Source organism: Phragmites australis, chromosome 5 (assembly GCF_958298935.1).
Source record: "Phragmites australis chromosome 5, lpPhrAust1.1, whole genome shotgun sequence".
NCBI classification, from domain to species: Eukaryota; Viridiplantae; Streptophyta; class Magnoliopsida; order Poales; family Poaceae; genus Phragmites; species Phragmites australis.
Genome location: NC_084925.1, coordinates 35,483,675 through 35,502,188, shown reverse-complemented (window position 1 = coordinate 35,502,188; position 18,514 = coordinate 35,483,675). Strand labels below are relative to the sequence as shown.

The 18,514-nt window shown below is 45.0% G+C and overlaps 2 protein-coding genes across 3 annotated transcripts; one reads left to right on the top strand and one right to left on the bottom strand.

Moving 5' to 3' along the window:
- Positions 1–2,547: 2,547 nt before the first annotated feature.
- On the top strand, positions 2,548–6,592 carry LOC133919427 (cytochrome b5-like). 2 transcript variants are annotated; one of them, XM_062363811.1, is made up of 4 exons: positions 2,548–2,696; positions 2,805–2,927; positions 3,148–3,214; positions 6,125–6,592. In XM_062363811.1, the coding sequence occupies exons 2-4, from the start codon at positions 2,844–2,846 to the stop codon at positions 6,382–6,384; spliced, it is 411 nt and encodes a 136-aa protein (XP_062219795.1). In that variant the 5' UTR covers positions 2,548–2,696; positions 2,805–2,843; the 3' UTR covers positions 6,385–6,592. The 2 variants fall into 2 exon arrangements, with proteins under 2 accessions (XP_062219795.1, XP_062219796.1); XM_062363812.1 differs by lacking the exon at positions 2,548–2,696 and having other exon boundaries at positions 2,705–2,927.
- A 275-nt stretch (positions 6,593–6,867) lies between these two features.
- Positions 6,868–16,018, bottom strand: LOC133919426 (ATP-dependent zinc metalloprotease FTSH 7, chloroplastic). The gene is made up of 13 exons (XM_062363809.1): positions 14,954–16,018; positions 11,132–11,197; positions 10,892–11,026; positions 10,729–10,794; positions 10,458–10,643; positions 10,290–10,376; positions 9,887–10,000; positions 9,682–9,806; positions 9,495–9,603; positions 8,328–8,453; positions 7,921–8,241; positions 7,707–7,830; positions 6,868–7,579 (listed from the first exon to the last, which is right to left on the bottom strand). The coding sequence occupies exons 1-13, from the start codon at positions 15,809–15,811 to the stop codon at positions 7,455–7,457; spliced, it is 2,442 nt and encodes an 813-aa protein (XP_062219793.1). The 5' UTR covers positions 15,812–16,018; the 3' UTR covers positions 6,868–7,454.
- Positions 16,019–18,514: the final 2,496 nt, after the last annotated feature.

Sequence of the window (18,514 nt, the reverse complement as noted above, 5' to 3'; positions counted from 1 at the left end):
GTACCTCCACTCTTTCCGGTATATTCTTAGCAGGAATATAGGATTTAGTGATATCTCTATAACTTAGTAGGTTACAAGTTGAATCGGGATACATTAGTGCATCCTCAATTGTGATTTGAATACCTATAGAGAGTGTGATTATGGCACAACCAGAGCCAACAATCTTAACATATATCGATGTAAATCTTAGCAGCATCACCCATGGGTCTGTTGGATCCAGTCGTGTCCCCCGTTAGCATGTTGTGGTCAAGGCCACGAGAAGAAGAAGTAGGGTCGTAGTTTGCCATGGCTCCAAGGAGTGTCCTGCCGTGATGGATTCTGAAGATCCAATTATGGTGGGTGATAGTCGCTTCGAAGGGCACCGGAACCATTATTGTCGTCTCGGAGGAGGGAGCAACAGGTGTTGGTGAAGGAAGAGTGGTGTTGGTACAAAAAAATATCTTCCACAAACAAGTACAACGAGAGCCTCCTCTAGAGAGAGGACTCAAGCTTGGAGAGAAAGTGGAGAGAAAGGAATATCGATGTGTTTATCACCAAGAGATTGGCTTCTAGCCTGATGGCCATGTGTGTATATTTGTAGTGTCATTCGAGGTGTAAGTATACAAATAGGCCCTTATAGAGATAGCGATACAAGTTACCGCCATGCTACAGGGACTTAGGGCTAGTCGAAATACACAGCCTGGGTTCAGGCAGAATACATTTATCCCTAACTAGCAGATATTATCTGCTATAGAAAATACGGTGGTGTAGGTGACCTCAGAGGGTGCGATACTCGGCCGATCATCAATTGCGGCACAACGCCACACTATCTCGAATGTCAGGATGGCCACCACTTACACAGGTATTAAATATCAATCACTTCCTTGCAAGTGGAGGACGACTCTTTGGGCCCCCTCTAGCTGATTTTTCTTCAAGGTTTGATGGCCCACTCTCCGGGCTTTGGAGAGATTGCCCAGGCTCTAAATGATTGGGGCTCCAGGAGGCTTGGGCTTTAGAGACATCTGGAGCCTAGAGACTCGAGAGGCCTTTGAGGACCCAAGATTCACAGGCATAGGCTGACAGGGCCGTTGAGGGTCCTTAAAGATGGCCCCCAACAATCCCTTCCGAAGATCAACAACTTCCCCTGTCTTGAGAGACAATGGCTGGAGGGGTTCACGATCTTCGAAAGCCAGACCTTCGGCTAGGGATCCAGAGCCCAAGGGCTCCGGAGGAGCTCTTGATGATGGCCATTTAGTAATATCTGCAGGCTGGGGTATCCCCCCCCCCAACAAGTGGTGTCCTCTTGAGTGGTGCATGCGGTGGTGTCGTGCGTTGGAGGAGTAAGCAGGGTGTACTCTGGGGAGGCCATGATGGCGTCGTGCACTGGGACGTACTCCTACGGATCCTCCGAGGAAGAGGAGGACACCACCACCGTTGGACCGTTGAAGAAGGGGACAACACCTCGGTGGGCTACCATAGTGGGTAGTGGTCCGGAGACAACCACTGTCGTGGTGGTAGTTGCTGCTGTGAAGGACCCCACGCCGGTAGCCAGTGCTGCAGACATCCTAACTCCGAAGGATAAAGGCGGTATGGGCAGTGAGGTCGTTGGCAGTGAGGGCGGTGGCCAGATGGTAGTAGCGGCTACTGCAAGGTTTGCGGCACATGTAGGACCGCTGTGGCGGACAAAATGGTGATGAGTAGCACCACGACGCGAACGATGTGGCAAGATGACAAAGAAGAAGGAACATGCAGGTATGCTATAAATGGGGTAAAATGGATTTGTCATGCTCACCTTCTGGGAGAGGCCTTCGTGCCTCTCTATGCTGGTTCTTGCGATTGCTCACTAGAGATCAAGTGACTGATAACGTGTTGGAATTAGAAAATAGACATACGGAGATAGAAAGTAGAGAGAATGATTCTTATATTCATTGATAAATAGTGTTTACATTATATAGTATATGAACAGTCATGTTTGTTACTATTAGGATTAGTAACTGCTAATCAGTTACTTTCTAACTAATCACATATCAAACACCAATAAAGATATCTATTCGTAACATTGTGCCAGACAACGACCGCAAGATTGTGCAGGACATTCGCTTATTTGTCACTAGGGACACCGGATGGTATCTCATTTGCCACTCTGCCCCACATACATAGACTTAGGGGGCACTGCATGTTAGTCTCAGCAGCAATTGCCACCTCCTGAGGGTGACAAATGAGCAAATATCCGGAGATTGTGCTGTTGTTATCTTTTCTCTCTCAAGCCGAGAATCATACTTATTTATCACGCAATGGGTTAACCATAATAGCGGAGTCATGACATAGTAGTGGTGCGATGCAAGTTGTCCTATTGACTATGCAGCAGTGTAGTAGTAAACGGCGATGAACCGGGAATTTACCGGCTGAACAATTGCCATCCCAGTTCGAAACGTCGAATGACTTTTCGCTGTTTTTCACCGATCTTGTGTAGTTGCGTACCGTCCAACCAAAATGTCTTGCCACGTGTGAGACCCCCAGTGGAAATTGAGACTTGTCATGGCGGCAGGTCAACACCGAACCGCAGAACGCCCACATACGTGACGCGACTGCGTTGCCGTCTATATTAGTCAGCAGCGGCCGGTGCAGCCGGGCACACGGATTAGCGAAGAAACTGTGGGATAGCTCGAGCAGGAAGCCCTCGAGCGCCGCCCGGTCCGTCACATATATATATCGCTGTAAGTGCCCTCGCTCAAAGATACCGCCGAAGTGGCAGAAAACAATTAGTGCTCCAGTTTCTTGATCCGGTTCGGTTGAATCTGCAAGAACCGATTTCTTTGTCTCAGGTGTCGGAGTGATCTCGGAAGGAAGAAGGGCTGGTTGAGATGGCGGGAGGGAAGGTGTACTCGTTTGAGGAAGTGCGAAAGCACAACGATCGGAAAGATTGCTGGCTCATCATCTCCGGCAAGGTAAGTAACTCTCTGGCACATCATCCTTATCGTTCCGACGGAAGTTTCGCTTGAGATGAGATGTAGCCGAGGCGCAGATCAAGGTCTGGAGTTTCATGACCTCATTTAAGGGGGCCAAGGGATCAGTAAAGCAAATCGAGTACTTCCATGAGAAACACGGCATGCTACAACTTCGAGGTCTGGCCATGTTTTCACCGAACCTTGCCGCTGCTTTCTTCAGGTGTACGACGTGACGCTGTTCATGGAGGAGCACCCCGGCGGCGACGAGGTCCTGCTGGCGTCCACCGGTGAGCCCTCCCTCGGGACCTTTGTTCCTCCCACAGCAGACAGCTCAACCTTTTTTCAGTTTCCAGATTTTTTTTTTTAACGAATCGGCAGAGTGCCAGTTTCATCTAATATATAAGAGAAAAGGAGGAACAAAAATTGATTTGGAGTAAATGAAAACCTGCAATAGAAATGGAGAATTTAAAAATTGTTCAGTTTCACATTATTGATCGGATAGAAAATAAGACTTGGACAAGGGGGTTCACCCTGAACTCCTTTGCACCAGGATTGAGCGTTGTTGCGATGCAAGTCTCCATTCCATAGCTGTGAATGATAGCCCCAGCTCCTCCCAATAGATATGACTTAAAAAAAATTAGACTACTCAGATCAAAACAATTGGAAGGTACGACAAAATTAAACAGAGGACAGAAGTCTCAACCTTCATGAACAGAGGTGCACAGTCCGTGCACTTTGGAGGCTTGTTTGGCCGTGGCCTTGCTACAGGGAGAGGATTTTTCCCATCTGCAGAGAGCACATACATGTCCTCTCCCACCATCCTCTCTTGTGCACACCTGAATGATGTAAACAACATATATTGTCACTAAAATTAACTATACCAACTAATTATTCTCAAGTCAAACTCAGTGCTGCCAGAATATCTGGTACAAAATGGCGTTTCTCTTTTAGAATTTCACAACGCAGATTGGTAGTTAGCTAAAGGTTTTAGGCAACAACATTATGAATATAAGTATGGCACCTGGCATCTTTACAGAATGCTCAATATGCGATGCACCCATGCTTGGACTGAATTGAGATATATAATCATTTTAAAATGATTTCCACTTAAAAAACTCAAATGTTTGTGAGCTATAATTTGGTAACTGAAACTCAAGTTGGTCTCATGTCAAGTTATCAGTGCCTTTTAAATGAAATATTTTTCGAAGCTGTTTTAAATCTAGTCCTTCTAGTTTCAACAAACAGGGGATATACATGAGTATCAATGGAAGTTAGAACCAACATAAGACAACACGATTATAGTAAATTGCCTACTAACTAAATTAATACACAAGAACATAAAAGGTGGGGGGACATATTCGTCACCTTGAGATGTGGCACAAAGTATGAAACTGCTCTATAATATCACCGTGACATATGAGTTTTTTAATTAAGTATGATCAACATAAGCTAAAAGGCTAACCGATTGCCCACCAATAAACGCACTCCCTTTCTTTTGAAAGAGAAATGATTGCTCCTGCAGTCTTGCTCATTTCTTGAAATAACATAAGGATCGTCTAAGGATAAACATTGCAAAGCACTTCAAAAATCAACTCTTTCTTCAAGCAGCATGCGAAAGGCTAGATAAAATTTGGCAGTTGAATTAACTAGAATATAACATCTAGATGTAAACACCTGGAACCATGTATGAACATATTGTAGTGTCCAACCCATGAAGACATTTCATCAAGCACCCTTACAATGTCATATTTAACCTAAATAGATGAGTCTCTATTTACGTAATCTCTTAATAGTAGAATTGAAAGAAAAAAAACTAGATACAAATTGATAAAGATTAAGAAAGGACAAGAGTTAACTCATATAATGAGGAAATCATGCAAGAAACAAGCGGAGAACTGTGAGCACATATTTTCCCGTTGATGGCTGGCTGCCACAGTCACCGATTGGCCATCTCCCCGCTGAACTCTGAATAAGCTTTCTGGTCACCAAATTGAGCATCGCGATGACCAAATCAAACTACAATCCACCAAAACGAACTACAAATTCACCAAATTGAATTATAGGTCCACCAAATCGATCTACAAATCCATCAAATTGAACAAGTAAGGACCAATAAAGGGGTTCGTGACACTGTAGGAAGCAACCCACTAGTGTTCACGGACACAGGAGGTTGAAAGATGGTCCTCCCGCTACAGCTCGCTCGCCGTTGGGCAATGGGAGGTAGAACGGGAGGCGACGATGCCGGAAGAAGATTGAGGCGTGGGACGGCGAGGGAGGCGCAATGGCAGCGTCTCCTTTGGAGGTGGCTGTCGGTAGAGGAGGCACGCAGGACGCAGCCGGTGTGCGTGGAGCACGGCCATCAACATCGTGGTGGGTGATGCTCCTCAGAATCGCGACGGCAGTGGAGCGGGGTGGGTGATGCTCCTCGCGATCACGGTGGTGGTGGTGCGGGGCGGGTGAGCTCCTCGGTATCGAGGCGGTGGTAGGGAGGATCTTGGAACTGCGACGGCGGTGGGGAGGCGTACGCAAGCGTGGCGGTAGGGAGCCGAGGTGTGGTAGGCCCGCAATAGAGGTGATCGGAGGAGACGAATGTGGGCAGGGAGGAGGCAAATGCGGCGAATGGATATGGCGTAAGCGACGTGGGAAGAAAGGATCGATTCGGGGGTGGTTGGACTGGGCGTGGGAACGTGGGCGACGAAGCAATGGAAGGATCATTGGATGCGTAGGAGATGCTAGATGCAGGAGAACGAAGAATCGGGAAGGCAGAACGCCGATGGAACTCTCGGGTGATGCGAACGAAAGGAGATGCGGAGTAGACCACGCACGACAGAAGGAATTTAACAAATGTTTTTAAGTAGTAGAGATTTTCAGTTTGCAGAACGGCAAAAGAGTTTTTTAAAAGTAATATTAATTTAATAGAAAATTATAAAAATATTATATATTTTAAAAAATATATAAATACCCTATCAATTATTGTCATGCTGATAGTGGTGAGACACATGAGAGGAGTCTGTCGAGCAGAAAAGTATATGTCAAAAGATCAATTGTCGACAGGTGCATGTCGGCAAGCCAAATGTCCGCCGATATGATACTATTTTTGCAATTTCTGAAAATACATAATATTTGTACAATTTTTTATTAAATTAATATTATTTAAAAAATCAACTACCGATACCGCAGCGCCTTGTTTTCCGCAGGCAAGGACGCGACCGCCGACTTCGAGGACATCGGCCACACCGACTCCGCCAAGGAGCTGATGCCGCAGTATTGCATCGGCGAGGTCGACGCGGCAACCGTCCCGGCCAAGATCACCTACGCCGTGCCCAAGGACGCGAGCCCCAAGAAGGCCGCGACGAGCACGGGCGCTTGGGCCACGCTCCTGCCGCTCGCCGTGCCTGTCCTGCTGCTGGCGCTGGCCTTCGTGCTGCAGAGCTTCGCCAAGGCCAAAACGGAGTAGAGAAACCCAGATACCCGTTGTTGATTCCGCTGTGTCGCTGGCCTATAGCTTCTTGGAAGCATCTGAATTCTGAACATTTCGTTGGAGTCGTTGATGTTATTGTGACAAGCTCTTCACGTCTACCGCTGTAATTGGTTCGATTTACTGCGGAAGTACAATCCTAAGTAAGTGTTAGTGGTTTCACAATAATAATTTTCTTTCTGGTGTCTCGGTGTGGTGGTTCAGCATTTCTGCTCGATTCTTCGGCAAATTCAGTATGAACTGTTAGATTGGTCGATATATAACTGTTTCAACGAAAACAAGAGAATTTCCTACCAGAAACTTCATATGTCACGTCAAAAAAGAAACATTCATGTGTCCACCCTGCTTCAGAAACAACGCATTTCAGAAAATCTCATTTCTTTCAGAAACTTCATGCCCACCCTTGCTTCCAAAGCACTTCAGAAATCACAATGGTCTATTATGCAAAATGCGGAAAACATGTCCAGTGAAATAACATCCTTAACGCGAATTTTGGCCAAATAAAGGAGTAAAAGCCTGAAGTATATTGTTACAGGAACCATAGTCCGTACATGAATTATCCTATTGATGTTTTCTAATATGATGATTTAAAAGGAAAAAAGAAAACTTTCAATAGGATGAAGAGGTCAAGGCAGGCGTAGGAAAAATATGTTCTTTTACATGTGTATCACCAACCTAATCTATAAACATCTGATTCCGGAGATTGCAGTTACAACTCGATATGAATCTTTTCTGGAGTTCTTTTAGTCAAGGGTCCAGGAACCGCGACCTTAGATATGTACATCATCACTTGGTCATCCAGGTTTCATTTTTTGAAAATTGACCAGAACCTCTGGCAGTTACTGAAGAATGGGAGGGTGCCCGAGCTGATCCCGGACTTAACCTGGGAGGGTGGGGAAGTTGAACAGCCTCAGCACTGCCAGGCCAGTGGCATGTTCCCGGCATGTAGATTTTCCATTGCATACCTCGGAACTGACAGAGTTTTTTTAATTGTTGAGGCTAGTTTTGTAAAGTAATTCATTTTAAGAGTCCACTGTATACTCCTTATGCTAGGACCCTGCTTCCAGCTGAAGAGCATTCTCTTGCTGTCCTCTAATAAAAGAGGTCAGCTCTTTTGGTGCAACAACAGACTTCAGCCACTCTTGAAGCTCCTCGCCCTCAACCTTTTCATTCTCTGAAAGAGCCGTGAAAAGCAGCAGTTTCACAAACAACACATAAAACAATTTTCATGTTTACTTTGATAAAGCAAATCCAGTGACCAAAAGGAGAACCATAATGTAGAGGCATCCTGCAACGAATACCTTCTAAATATGCTCCAAGCCCTTCCAAAACTGCAGGATTAGCACGAACAACCGAAAGAGCTACTTCGAGTGCCGATTGTAGAAGTGTTTTTACTTCCCGCTGGACAAGATCAACTAGATGGCCCTGCCATTAGTTTTTAAGTTTGAGCTCAGCACTTGCAGATGGTATCTTACTAGTTTGACTGGCATGTGGAGGAAAAGTTTTGAGACAAACCTGATCCCTTCCCCATGGAGAACCACCGGAGTCATCTAGTCCACCATTTGATAGTGTAGCTAGTGATATTGGGCCGATGCGCTGGTTAAGACCGTATTCTGCTACAGCTTTGTAAGCCATGTCAGTAGCACGCCTTATGTCATCCAGTGCACCAGTAGAAACCCGCCCTCCTAAAACAACTTCCTCTGCTGCCCGCCCGCCCAGAAGTGTTACTAGACGGCCACGCAGTTCATCAACAAAGAGCAAATATCTATCCTCTGTGGTGGGAGGGCTGTACGTAAAGCCTAATGCACCTCCTGATCTCGGCAATATACTCAATTTCTGTTAAGAATTTCCAGCAATAAAAAGTAAGTCCAAAGTTAAACCTTTTCTCAGACTGTTCTGCCAGTAGTTGCTTGAGTTCAAACCTCCACACGTGGCTGCCCAGGCAGAAGGTTCGCTACAGCAGTTCCCACAAGTGCATGGCCAACTTCATGCCGTGCAACAACAGCCTTTTCATTACCCTTCAGTTTTGCATGTTTTTTCTCTATACCCTGAGAACATAAGCTTCACAGTAAGCTTCCAGCACAATAGCATGAAGAAATATCATGACTGACAACTGGAGTATTGAAATATAGAAAATATCAACAGAAAGATAAGCCCTTCATGTTTTTTTCCCCCACAAACATGATTTGATACATGTTGACATCAAATGCCCTATGCACAGAAGAAAAAGGACACTAAAAGATGACTTTGCAGAAGGTGAAGAATCCCACTTACTGCCACCCTCTGGCATTGCATAGTTACTAAAGCAAGATAGAAATAAGGAAAGAATAAGATTGCATGCTAAGCATAATACAGTTCGGACAGAAAATTTTCTAGTATACAATTGCTTTAAACAACAACAACAACCTTTGTGCTAAGCAAGTTAGGGTAGGCTAAAGATGAAATCCACAAAATCCAACTAAAAAGATGATGAGAAAACAATAATGATAATAAAGATACTAGTAATAGTAAAAAAATAAATGTAATAACGGTACAAGTAGACTGATGCATAAGTTATGGTTCTGACACGTGGAATGCTAACTTCCACGCGCTTCTATTCATGGATAGTTCTTTGGGGATATTTCATTCCTTCAAGTGTCTCTTTACAGACTCCTCTCACGTTAGGTTTGGTTAACCCCTGCCTCTCTTCACATTATCAACGTGTCTCAGTATCCCGCTATGCAAAGGTGACTCTAAAGGCCTTCGTTGGATATGTCCAAACCATCTCAACCGATGTTGGATAAGCTTTTCTTTAATTGGCGTTACCCCTACCTATCACGTATATCATTGTTTTGGATCCGATCCTTTCTTGTATGGCCACAACATACACATCTCTACTACACTTAATTGTTAGACATGTAGTCTTTTAGTAGGCAACATATGGCACCATACATCACGGGTCGAATCGCCGTCCTATAGAACTTACCTTTCGGTTTTTGTGACACCCTTTTGTCACAAAGGATGCCATAAGCTTGACGTCATTTCATCCATCTAGCTTTGATACAATTGCTTTAAATAAAAAATAAATATGAGATAGCAAAACAACATACAGCTATAGAGCGCTCAACCGCACGGATGAAGTCAATCTTTTCCACTATTTCTTTATTTGATCTCCCAGCCAACAAAGCAGCTTCATTTACTAAGTTTGCAAGGTCTGCTCTGTATAGGATATGAATATTCAACATGTCAATTTGAAACGCTACAATGTTAAGAAGAAATGGGTAGATTAATCTTTACCCAGTAAAACCAGTTGTCATTGAAGCAATATCTGCTAGATCTACATCTTTACTTAGTGGAAGCTCTTTCCTACTCGCATGAACTTTCAGAATGGATTCTCTTCCAAGCCTATCGGGAGATTCAACCTGTTATATAAGGCATTTGTGACCTCAGACAACAGATATGAATATGATAGCATTATATTTTGTTGAGAAGGGAAACTAACCGTCACTACACGGTCAAATCTCCCAGGGCGTCGAAGGGCAGGATCCAAAACATCGGCTCGGTTAGTTGCCCCCAGTACAATGACAGCTGAGTTGGTGTCAAATCCATCCATTTCCTGGGGAAAAACTCAAAATTATCAACAGCTAAACCAATAATAATAGTGTTTCTATGCTTTCTCAAAAACTATATTGGATGAATCATGAAGCAGCATTCTTAGTAGTGAAGTAGTGTGGTTCAAAATCAATCCCTTAATGTGCTTTAAAAGTTCAGCTTTTCACTTTTTTGCAGATCATAGAATCACTTTTCAGCCAATAAAGGTACGAGAAGGTGCTTTAATCAAATCCAAACTTGGGATGCAACTAATTTAGTAAATATTCAAGAAATAAGAAACTTCACTGTCCTACCGTGAGTAATTGGTTTAGTGTCTGCTCACGTTCATCATTACTGACAATGCGATATCGGCCATCACGGCTTTTTGCAACAGCATCAATCTACAAAGAGAAGCCAAACAGAAAGGATTAGAATACATTTAAGTACATGAAGCAACAATATATCATCGGCGAATAGGATACCTCATCAATAAAAATAATAGATGGTGATTCCTTTTTGGCCCTAGCAAATAGGTCACGTACTCGAGCTGCTCCCATACCTACATATAGCTCCACAAATTCACTAGCTGAACAACTTATGAATGGGACTTCTGCTTCTCCTGCTACGGCTTTTGCAAGAAGTGTCTTTCCAGTCCCTGGAAGGCCCACCTGTAGATAAAGAATTACATTATGGTAACAAACGCAATTGTCAAGCAGTACTCAACGCTACTAAAAAGGTAACTGCAGAACGAACCAATAAGACACCACGAGGAGGACGAGCACCAAGACGAATGTATCTTTCTGGGTTCCTTAGGAACTCCTGAACAAAAAATTAAGATAGACCAGCTTATTTCCCTTCAGTTGAATAGATAGATCATATTGTTGGTGCATCTTAACATTCATTGTAGGATCCATACCACAATTTCTTCCAACTCTTCTTTGGCCTCATCTACTCCAGCGACATCAGCAAATGTAACTATATCTGTATTTTCGGAAACTTTGGCTCCGTCAGAGTTTGAATTCTTCCGGTTCCTCAGCTGGCCCGCTGAATGCTGAGTTTAAAGAAGAAATTATATGTATAAATGAAATGGAACTGAGGGAAGAGTGTGTTTACCAATTCTTTAAAAATTGATTAAAGTAAAATCATGCATCCGTACCTGAGAAAAGCTTATTGGCAACCGCTGCAAAACTACAGCGATTAATACAACATAAATAAGAGCCACCTGCAAAAGACAAGGGTAGTTAGGCCACAAGGCAAAGACTGAACTGAAATTATACATTTGCACATAGAATATACATACATACTTATATATTTAAATGCAAGTATACATGCAACAGGCAAATCTATGTGTCAGTAGATGGCACGCTTCATTACCTACTTTTGATTCTGTTACATTCCAATTTATGATTCTCAATTAACATTCCGTATTCCCATGTTAGGTCAAAGAAGTCCTCATGTGTTTCATTTGTAGGTTCCAAGATCAGACTGGGGAGTTTGTCAAATCCCTAAATTTCTCTTCCCCTTCCCCTTTCTCTCTCTCTCCTTCCTCTCCCTTCCTCTCTCCTCCATCCCCTCCCCGTGACTCGTCTGCCACCGCCGCCTGCCGTGCCGCGCCGCGCCTGCCGTCCCGTCGCCGCGCACCGGCAGACCTCGCGCCCCGCACCCCGAGCTGCCTCACCCCGCACGCCGCCCGGTCGCCAACCCCTATATAAGGGTGAACAGTGTCTTCCCCCACCTCACTCCCACTCTCTCTCTCTCCCCGAGCCCCTCCGCACCCCGCCGCCGCTCTCCGAGCGCGTCGCCGCCGGTGAGCATCTCCCCGGCCCCCTTTCTCTCTCTCCCTCTCCCCCCCCCTTTGGGCGTACCTGGGTCTCTTCCGTCGCCGGCCGCCGCCGCTTCCGTCGCCCGACAGCCGCCGCCTTTCCGTTCGAAGCCGAGCCGAGCCCACCGACAGCCAAGCCGCTCCCAGAGCCGAGCCGTGAGCCGCTGAGCCTGAGCCGAGCCCAACCCGAGCCAACTCAGCAGAATATTCCGGGAATATTCTCCCCTTTTCTTTTTTCTGAATTTCTCTCCCGGCAAAACTTCCGAAGCCCGTTTCTCCTCCGTCCTAACTCCGTTTTCATCGATTCTTCCACCGATATTCATCTAAATTCGAGATCTATCCAATCATGTCAATTTCATAATTTTTGTAAATTATTTGGTCATTGTTTGATTGATTGTGCCTATGTCGTTGTTGCGATTATTAGAGGAAGGAGCATTCGAGGAAGACCCCGAGGACCCGGAGTTTGAAGAAGGAGCAGACGAGGACTTCAACGAAGGCAAGTCCTACAACCGTTGATCATGTTGATCCTATGTTTTTAAATACAACCCGTAGAGCCGTTGTTTCAAACAATAGGAGTATGCATGATTAGATTAATAATTGTGATTTTTTAAGAAATGCTAGAATAGTTATGACCCAGCTTGTTTATCCCATGCCTTGTCATTATTACTTTTATTCCGTTGAAACCCTAGAAGGTTCCCAACATCAACTATAATGATTGTTCGGATGAATGCTTGTTTACTAGTATGCTTAGGATTGCTTTGCTCAAAAGAAAGAACTAGACTATTTACATGTGATAATCATGCTTTACAATGTGAAGTAATGTGTGCTTGGTGCGTGTGCGTGTAAAACTTGTGTTCTTGGGAAAACTCTAGAGTAGTGTTGACGAGGGTGAGTAAGGTGTCCCACAAAGGTGGGAACTACCTTGAAGCAAGGTTCACCTTTGTGGTGTTCTTGCTGGGAGACTCTTACCTCAGTCGTATAAGGACTGGTTCGCTGTGACATCTCACCTAGTATCCACTCGTACAACCACATGGCCTGTATGGGCAGAACTTGACCTAACCCCTCTAACTTAGTGCGGTACCCACCCGGAGGCCGGTAGTGGCAATGGGGACCAGGAGAAGACTTGGGTAGTGTGTAGTCCAAGGTCCGGCTGGTGATATTATTGAGGCTATGTCAAAGCCTTGGAATTGCTAAGTGGTCCTTCCCGTGAATCGTCTAAGGCCCCTGGTATCTTAGTGCCCCATGGGTGGATATCGTGGCTTCGTTGTGAGGTCGTTGCGTCTCGTTATGACAGCTTCACCAGTTGCTAAGGTGAAAGCCTGTGCATATCTTGTGGGTAAAGTGTACAACCTCTGCAGAGTGTTAAACCTATCCGGATAGCTGTGTCCTCGGTCAAGGACATGCTATGGTTTGGTCACAATGATTAGCTCTTTCGGCGTGAGTATCTCCTTGGTGTGTGAGTGGGCTGTGTACCCGTGTTTTCGAAAAGAAGGGTTTTGGCTTTGTGCCCTAAGCCTCCTGGACTGTGTGTCCGCTGGCAAAAGACTTGTGGGAACTGGCGGGACGGATGTATCTCCCCCAGGGCCGTCAACCCCCATAAACTCAACTTATGTGTTCTCTTCGAAGGTGTTTTATTTAAAATTAGTCTTTGCAAAATAAACCTTGCATCAACAAAACTAGCTTTCCGCAAAACCTAAAAGACTCTACAGCCTTATCCTTGATCTACCTTTAAGCATCTAATTTTCTCCCTTGAGGTAGGACTTGCTGAGTACCTTATGTACTCACACTTGCTAATTGTGGATCCAGATGATCCAGAGGTTGACTTCGTCGAAAGAGAAGATGAAGATTAGAGAAGCCGGTTTCGTCTGCACTCAAGCTGCCTGTAGGGCTTGGGTCGCTTTTATGTGTTTCCACTGTGCTCTGAGGGTTTGTTAAATTATGCCTACGGGCTTCTGTTGTAATGAACTCTGTGTTGTACTCTATTATCGTATTTAATCGATGTATGTCTGTGATGTCTACTTGTGTTGGAAGTCGTGCGTACCAGCTACTGATCCAGGAACTGGTATGAGCTACACGAGGTAACCCCAAAGGAGGGGTCTGACAGAGTTCAATTTCTTAATTTAATAATTTTTCACGTGAACCAATCAATATCCAGTTTCATCCTACTTTTTGGTTCAAGGATCAAAACTATTAAACTATCATCCACATCTCCCTGTGTAGAATATTGAATGTACTTTAACAAGGAAGCTTTCTTCTAATGTCCATTTGGTGGGTGTTTGGCTGCCATCCTTAAGTATGGCAAACGGTTGCTGGACATAGATGGCACGCCAATAGTAATGGTGAGTTCACAATAAGGATGGCACGGGGTAAAAATGGAATGATGAATAGAAAAAAGAGGAAATAGTTGTGATTTGTAAGCCATAATATTTTAAGTTATATTTTCAATTTGAATTTTGTGTATGATAATGGCATAAGGAAGCGTCTACATGAATCATACATGTTAGCAACCTAAAATATACTAATGGCAGAATGAATAAAATAATTACCGAAGGTACAATTACTAACACAAAACAGAATCAAAATGAGCACAACTCTTTACTATACCACCTTTAGGTAACATGAATTTTTTCCCTTGGCATATGCAAGGATATATGAGATGCACAAGAGTTTCCTTATACATCATCATTCATCAATTTATCTATAATCAAAGCAACAAATAATATCACATTGCTAAAGGAGTCATTACGAGTTATGACTGTATAGGCAACTAAATATGTTATTTTCAGAGTAACCTACAAACAAAACTAAGCAGACCATATGGTTACGTTTCATCAGTTCAAATCAATTGGATTCTAGTCTCTTACAAATATATCCTGACATATATAGCGAGCATTCAACCTGTTCTCCTTTCAAGCCAGTATAATGTAAATCGCTGAAAGTGGACCAACTGGATTCACTCTTCAAAAATAATTACTAATTCATGTATCCATTTCAAAGCTCAGCGATATCTCCCATTATACACTCTCTGTAATTCTACATGCTTACATACAATTGAAATTTCTAATCCAACGTGACTAATTCTACTCCTACATTGATTTTCAAGCCACACAAAGTTTGCGTTTGTATCACATATATCTTTCAGCATAAGTGCCTTACCAGGGCAGAATTGAGCATGCCGCCAGACCTCTTGTCCGGCGATCCAAATTCAACACTGTTCTCCACCATCTTCTCGTATGGTGTTTTTATATCCACTGGTCGAGTCGTCGTGAAGACAATTCTCCTGGAAACTCCAGCATTATCAACGACAACATCTGTTCCCCGCTGCGTTGGTGGTTGCTCCACCACACGGGCCTCAACCTCTGGCCGGAGTCGGAACATGATGTGCACCCCATCCACCTCGACCTTCTTTACCTGGTTCTTGTCTATGCTCGCCAAGAAGTCACTGTACGGTACAGAGACGTACGTCGTCTGCGGCCGGGGCTCCGAGCCAGGCAGCGCGATCTCCGGCCGCAGCATGCGGAGCGCAAATATGGCGAAGCCGAGCTGGAGCAGGAGGAACCCCATCTCTCGCCCCTGCACTATGGGCTCCCAAAGCCACCGCCCAACGCCGCCGCCCTTAAGCAACCTCCGCCGCCACTTATTTTCCCCCCTCTTCGACGAGGGCTGCGGCGGCGGCGGCGCAGCCGCGCTCGTCGTGCTCGTGCCGGTGCTATCACCAGGCGTTTCCGCCGCCGCGTCGCGGTCTCCATCACCGGCAGAGGAGGCCTCGCCGTTTCCGGAGGCGCCGGGGCCTTCGCCTTCACGCTCGACGTTCGCGCGCGCCGCCGGCGGGCAGCGGCGCACGCGGCGATGGATGAGCGAGAGCCCGAGGCCCCGCGGAGGCACGGCGGATATCCGGATCGATGGGGTGCCTCCCCCGGAGGCGGCGGGTCGCCGGGGGAGTGGCCGGAGGAGCGAGCGGGACGGGGATGCGATGGGGAGCGAGGCAAGGGTTTCTGCGGATGCGGAGGCCATACGGAAGGGAGGCGACCTCCAAAGCCCAGACGCGGGAGCGGTCCGAGCGGACGGATAGGCGAGCGGCACCAGAGAGGTCGGTGAGCTCTGCTGCTACTGCGCGCGCGTGGCGTGGAGGAATCGGTGAGGAGGGGTCGGGGTGAGAGGCGGAGAGACGAGGAGCAGTGGAAGAGGCCGATACGAGACCGGATGGAGGAAGGGGGCGGCCGTTAGCTACGTATCACGCCGTCACGCCGGGGTTGTTACGGCAGCCCTACATCCACATACTTTTTCTCTGAAAGCTCCTTGACATCTGGGACCCATTGCGAGTTACCTCCTTTAGGGCCCACTGTCAGTGAGCTTCTGTTACCCATGCTGGTTGTGCCGTGGCTGGGCTGGGTTTATCCGTTTCGTTGTACCCTAGAAGGCGTGACGGGGTTGGTGGGGACAAGCTCTGGCCTTCTAGGGCAGTCAGTGAGAATAGGATGTGTCTGTCAGGAGGTGGGCCACGCGAGATATTTGGCGCGTCGGATGGTGCAGCGCGGCGAGCTGATGGTGTCCACAGAAACAACGGACGGCGACTACGGAATTTGGGCACATCTCTCCTACAACCAACAAAAATGATTGAATTTGGAAGGAAACGTGGAGTTAATTTGGCTGTAGATAGTTTAGAACCGGTTGGCCTAGTCTAGATGTAGCTTGTAGTGAAGCTGGTTGGGAGGTTGTCGAATATTGTTAAAACAAAATATTATTGAGAATAAGCTTAGTCCCATTATGGTAGGTATTTACCACTAATTTGATCCAATTTCAAAGTTTGAAAAATATAGTCATTTGATAGTCGCCCTGCCTATGCTCCTATCTAGTTTTGCTGCTGCCTACTGTAGTATTGAGGTGTCACACCCAGTTTTAACGATCAAAACCAGATACAGCTTATGTGTGTACAAGATATTCAATACACATAAAAATATTACAAGTAAAGTAACAAAAGCAATATTTTTATTAAATAAACGTTAAACTCTTACAACAATTGACATATATTATCTTCTATGAAGATATCTGCAGCGGAACAGAAGCACTGGTGCCCAACAATACCGCAGACAACCGACCGGGAGACAGACGCTTAGAACGTCACAACCTCGTCTTGATAGTCTTCAACATCTTCACTCACTGAGCAGCAGCACACATGTCGCATGGTATAGGAAAAATAGCAAGTGTGAGCACATAGAGTACTCAGCAAGTGGGAGAAAGTAATGATATACAGGCTTATATTAAGAATAGGCTAACACATGATATATTTACGTAAATGCGAGTAATGAAAACATATTTGGACTCAAAAGCATTAAGCAATTATTAAGTGAATGTAACCCAAACGATTTAGCATCCAACATACAAGGCTCCCACCTTGCACACCATAACCGTCTAGTACTCACTGTACTATAACCAAAACCATCTAGTACTCCCTGTACTAGAACCATAACCACAACCACCTAGTACTCCCTGTACCAGAACTATAACCACAACTATCTAGTACTCCCTATACCAGAACTATAACCACAACCATCTAATCACAACCCACTAATCATGTGAGAATCCAAGTCTCTCATAACCGTGAGCACAGCTATTATAACAGTTTTACACTCTGCAGAGGTTGTCCAGCTTTCCCCACAAGTCAGTGAATTCCATATTACCGTGTTCACGAAACACTTAACACACGCCAGTGGTGTGCCATCAAGAATCACTGTATGACACTTTCCACTAACCAGAGACTAATCCAGTATGTGTCTGCCCACTAGGTTTCACTGTCAGGCTTTACGCAAGCTAAGCTCTTACCCAGAAGCCCCCTTTTGTGCGGACCCAACACACACTGGACAGATTCTAATCAGTATGTCACGTCTTACCCATATCAGCCTCGTGGTTGGTACGTTACTTCTTGGGTTGTCTCTCCACGAACCGGTCCTTACTTAGGTTACTTGAGTAAACACTAAACCAACATCATAACCATGACAACCATCAAATCTACTTTGCTCAAGACCTAAGGTTCCATGTTGCTAGACCATTAACACATTAACGATCATTGTTGTATATGTTCATTAGTCAAGACTATGACACTTCTCAACATCCCAAAAGCATGGCTAAGCAATCTATCCACAAAGACACCTAACCATAAACCATCTAGGTTCCAAGGGATGATAAGGAAAAATCTAGGGAAACCCTAACGTAGGTGACTACCTATCATATTGACAGACATTGCATGCAGTTTATTAAAACTAAAATATTTAAAAACATAGGTTCAATATGATCAAGGACACTTGCCTTTTACCCAATGCTGCTCAGTGTTGACGAAATCTTGATCTTGAAGTCCCTTGAACTGCTCCAGAACGTTATTAACTAATTGTGAGAACTACCGACAAACAATACAAAGGAAAACACTAAGAACAACATACCAAACATCATCAAAATACTTTAAAAATACTATGGTTGGATAGAGATGATTTTAGGAACATTTAGACATAAGAATCGCCTAAATCAGAGTTAAGATGAAAAGAGAACAGCTTTCGGGAGATGCATTAGGCTGAAAAGGAAATGCTGATTTTTTTGAAACTATCTTCCTATGGGAAAGGCATTATTGCGCAATCGCTGTGTCAGGCTTGACAACATTATTGTGCAAGATTCAATAAGTGTAGGGTAGATCAGACTTCGCTGACTAGGCTAAGGAGAATGATG

What these genes read in the sequence shown, in the direction of transcription:
- LOC133919427 (XM_062363811.1), top strand. Translation starts at nt 2,844, where the DNA reads ATGGCGGGAGGGAAGGTGTACTCGTTTGAGGAAGTGCGAAAGCACAAC. An exon ending in GGCTCATCATCTCCGGCAAG is followed by an intron (nt 2,928 to 3,147) that starts GTAAGTAACTCT and finishes TGCTTTCTTCAG; the next exon opens with GTGTACGACGTGACGCTGTT. An exon ending in GGTCCTGCTGGCGTCCACCG is followed by an intron (nt 3,215 to 6,124) that starts GTGAGCCCTCCC and finishes TGTTTTCCGCAG; the next exon opens with GCAAGGACGCGACCGCCGAC.
- LOC133919426 (XM_062363809.1), bottom strand. Translation starts at nt 15,811, where the DNA reads ATGGCCTCCGCATCCGCAGAAACCCTTGCCTCGCTCCCCATCGCATCC. An exon ending in CGGTTGAGCGCTCTATAGCT is followed by an intron (nt 8,454 to 9,494) that starts GTATGTTGTTTT and finishes TTATGTTCTCAG; the next exon opens with GGTATAGAGAAAAAACATGC. An exon ending in CTCCATGGGGAAGGGATCAG is followed by an intron (nt 7,831 to 7,920) that starts GTTTGTCTCAAA and finishes AACTAATGGCAG; the next exon opens with GGCCATCTAGTTGATCTTGT.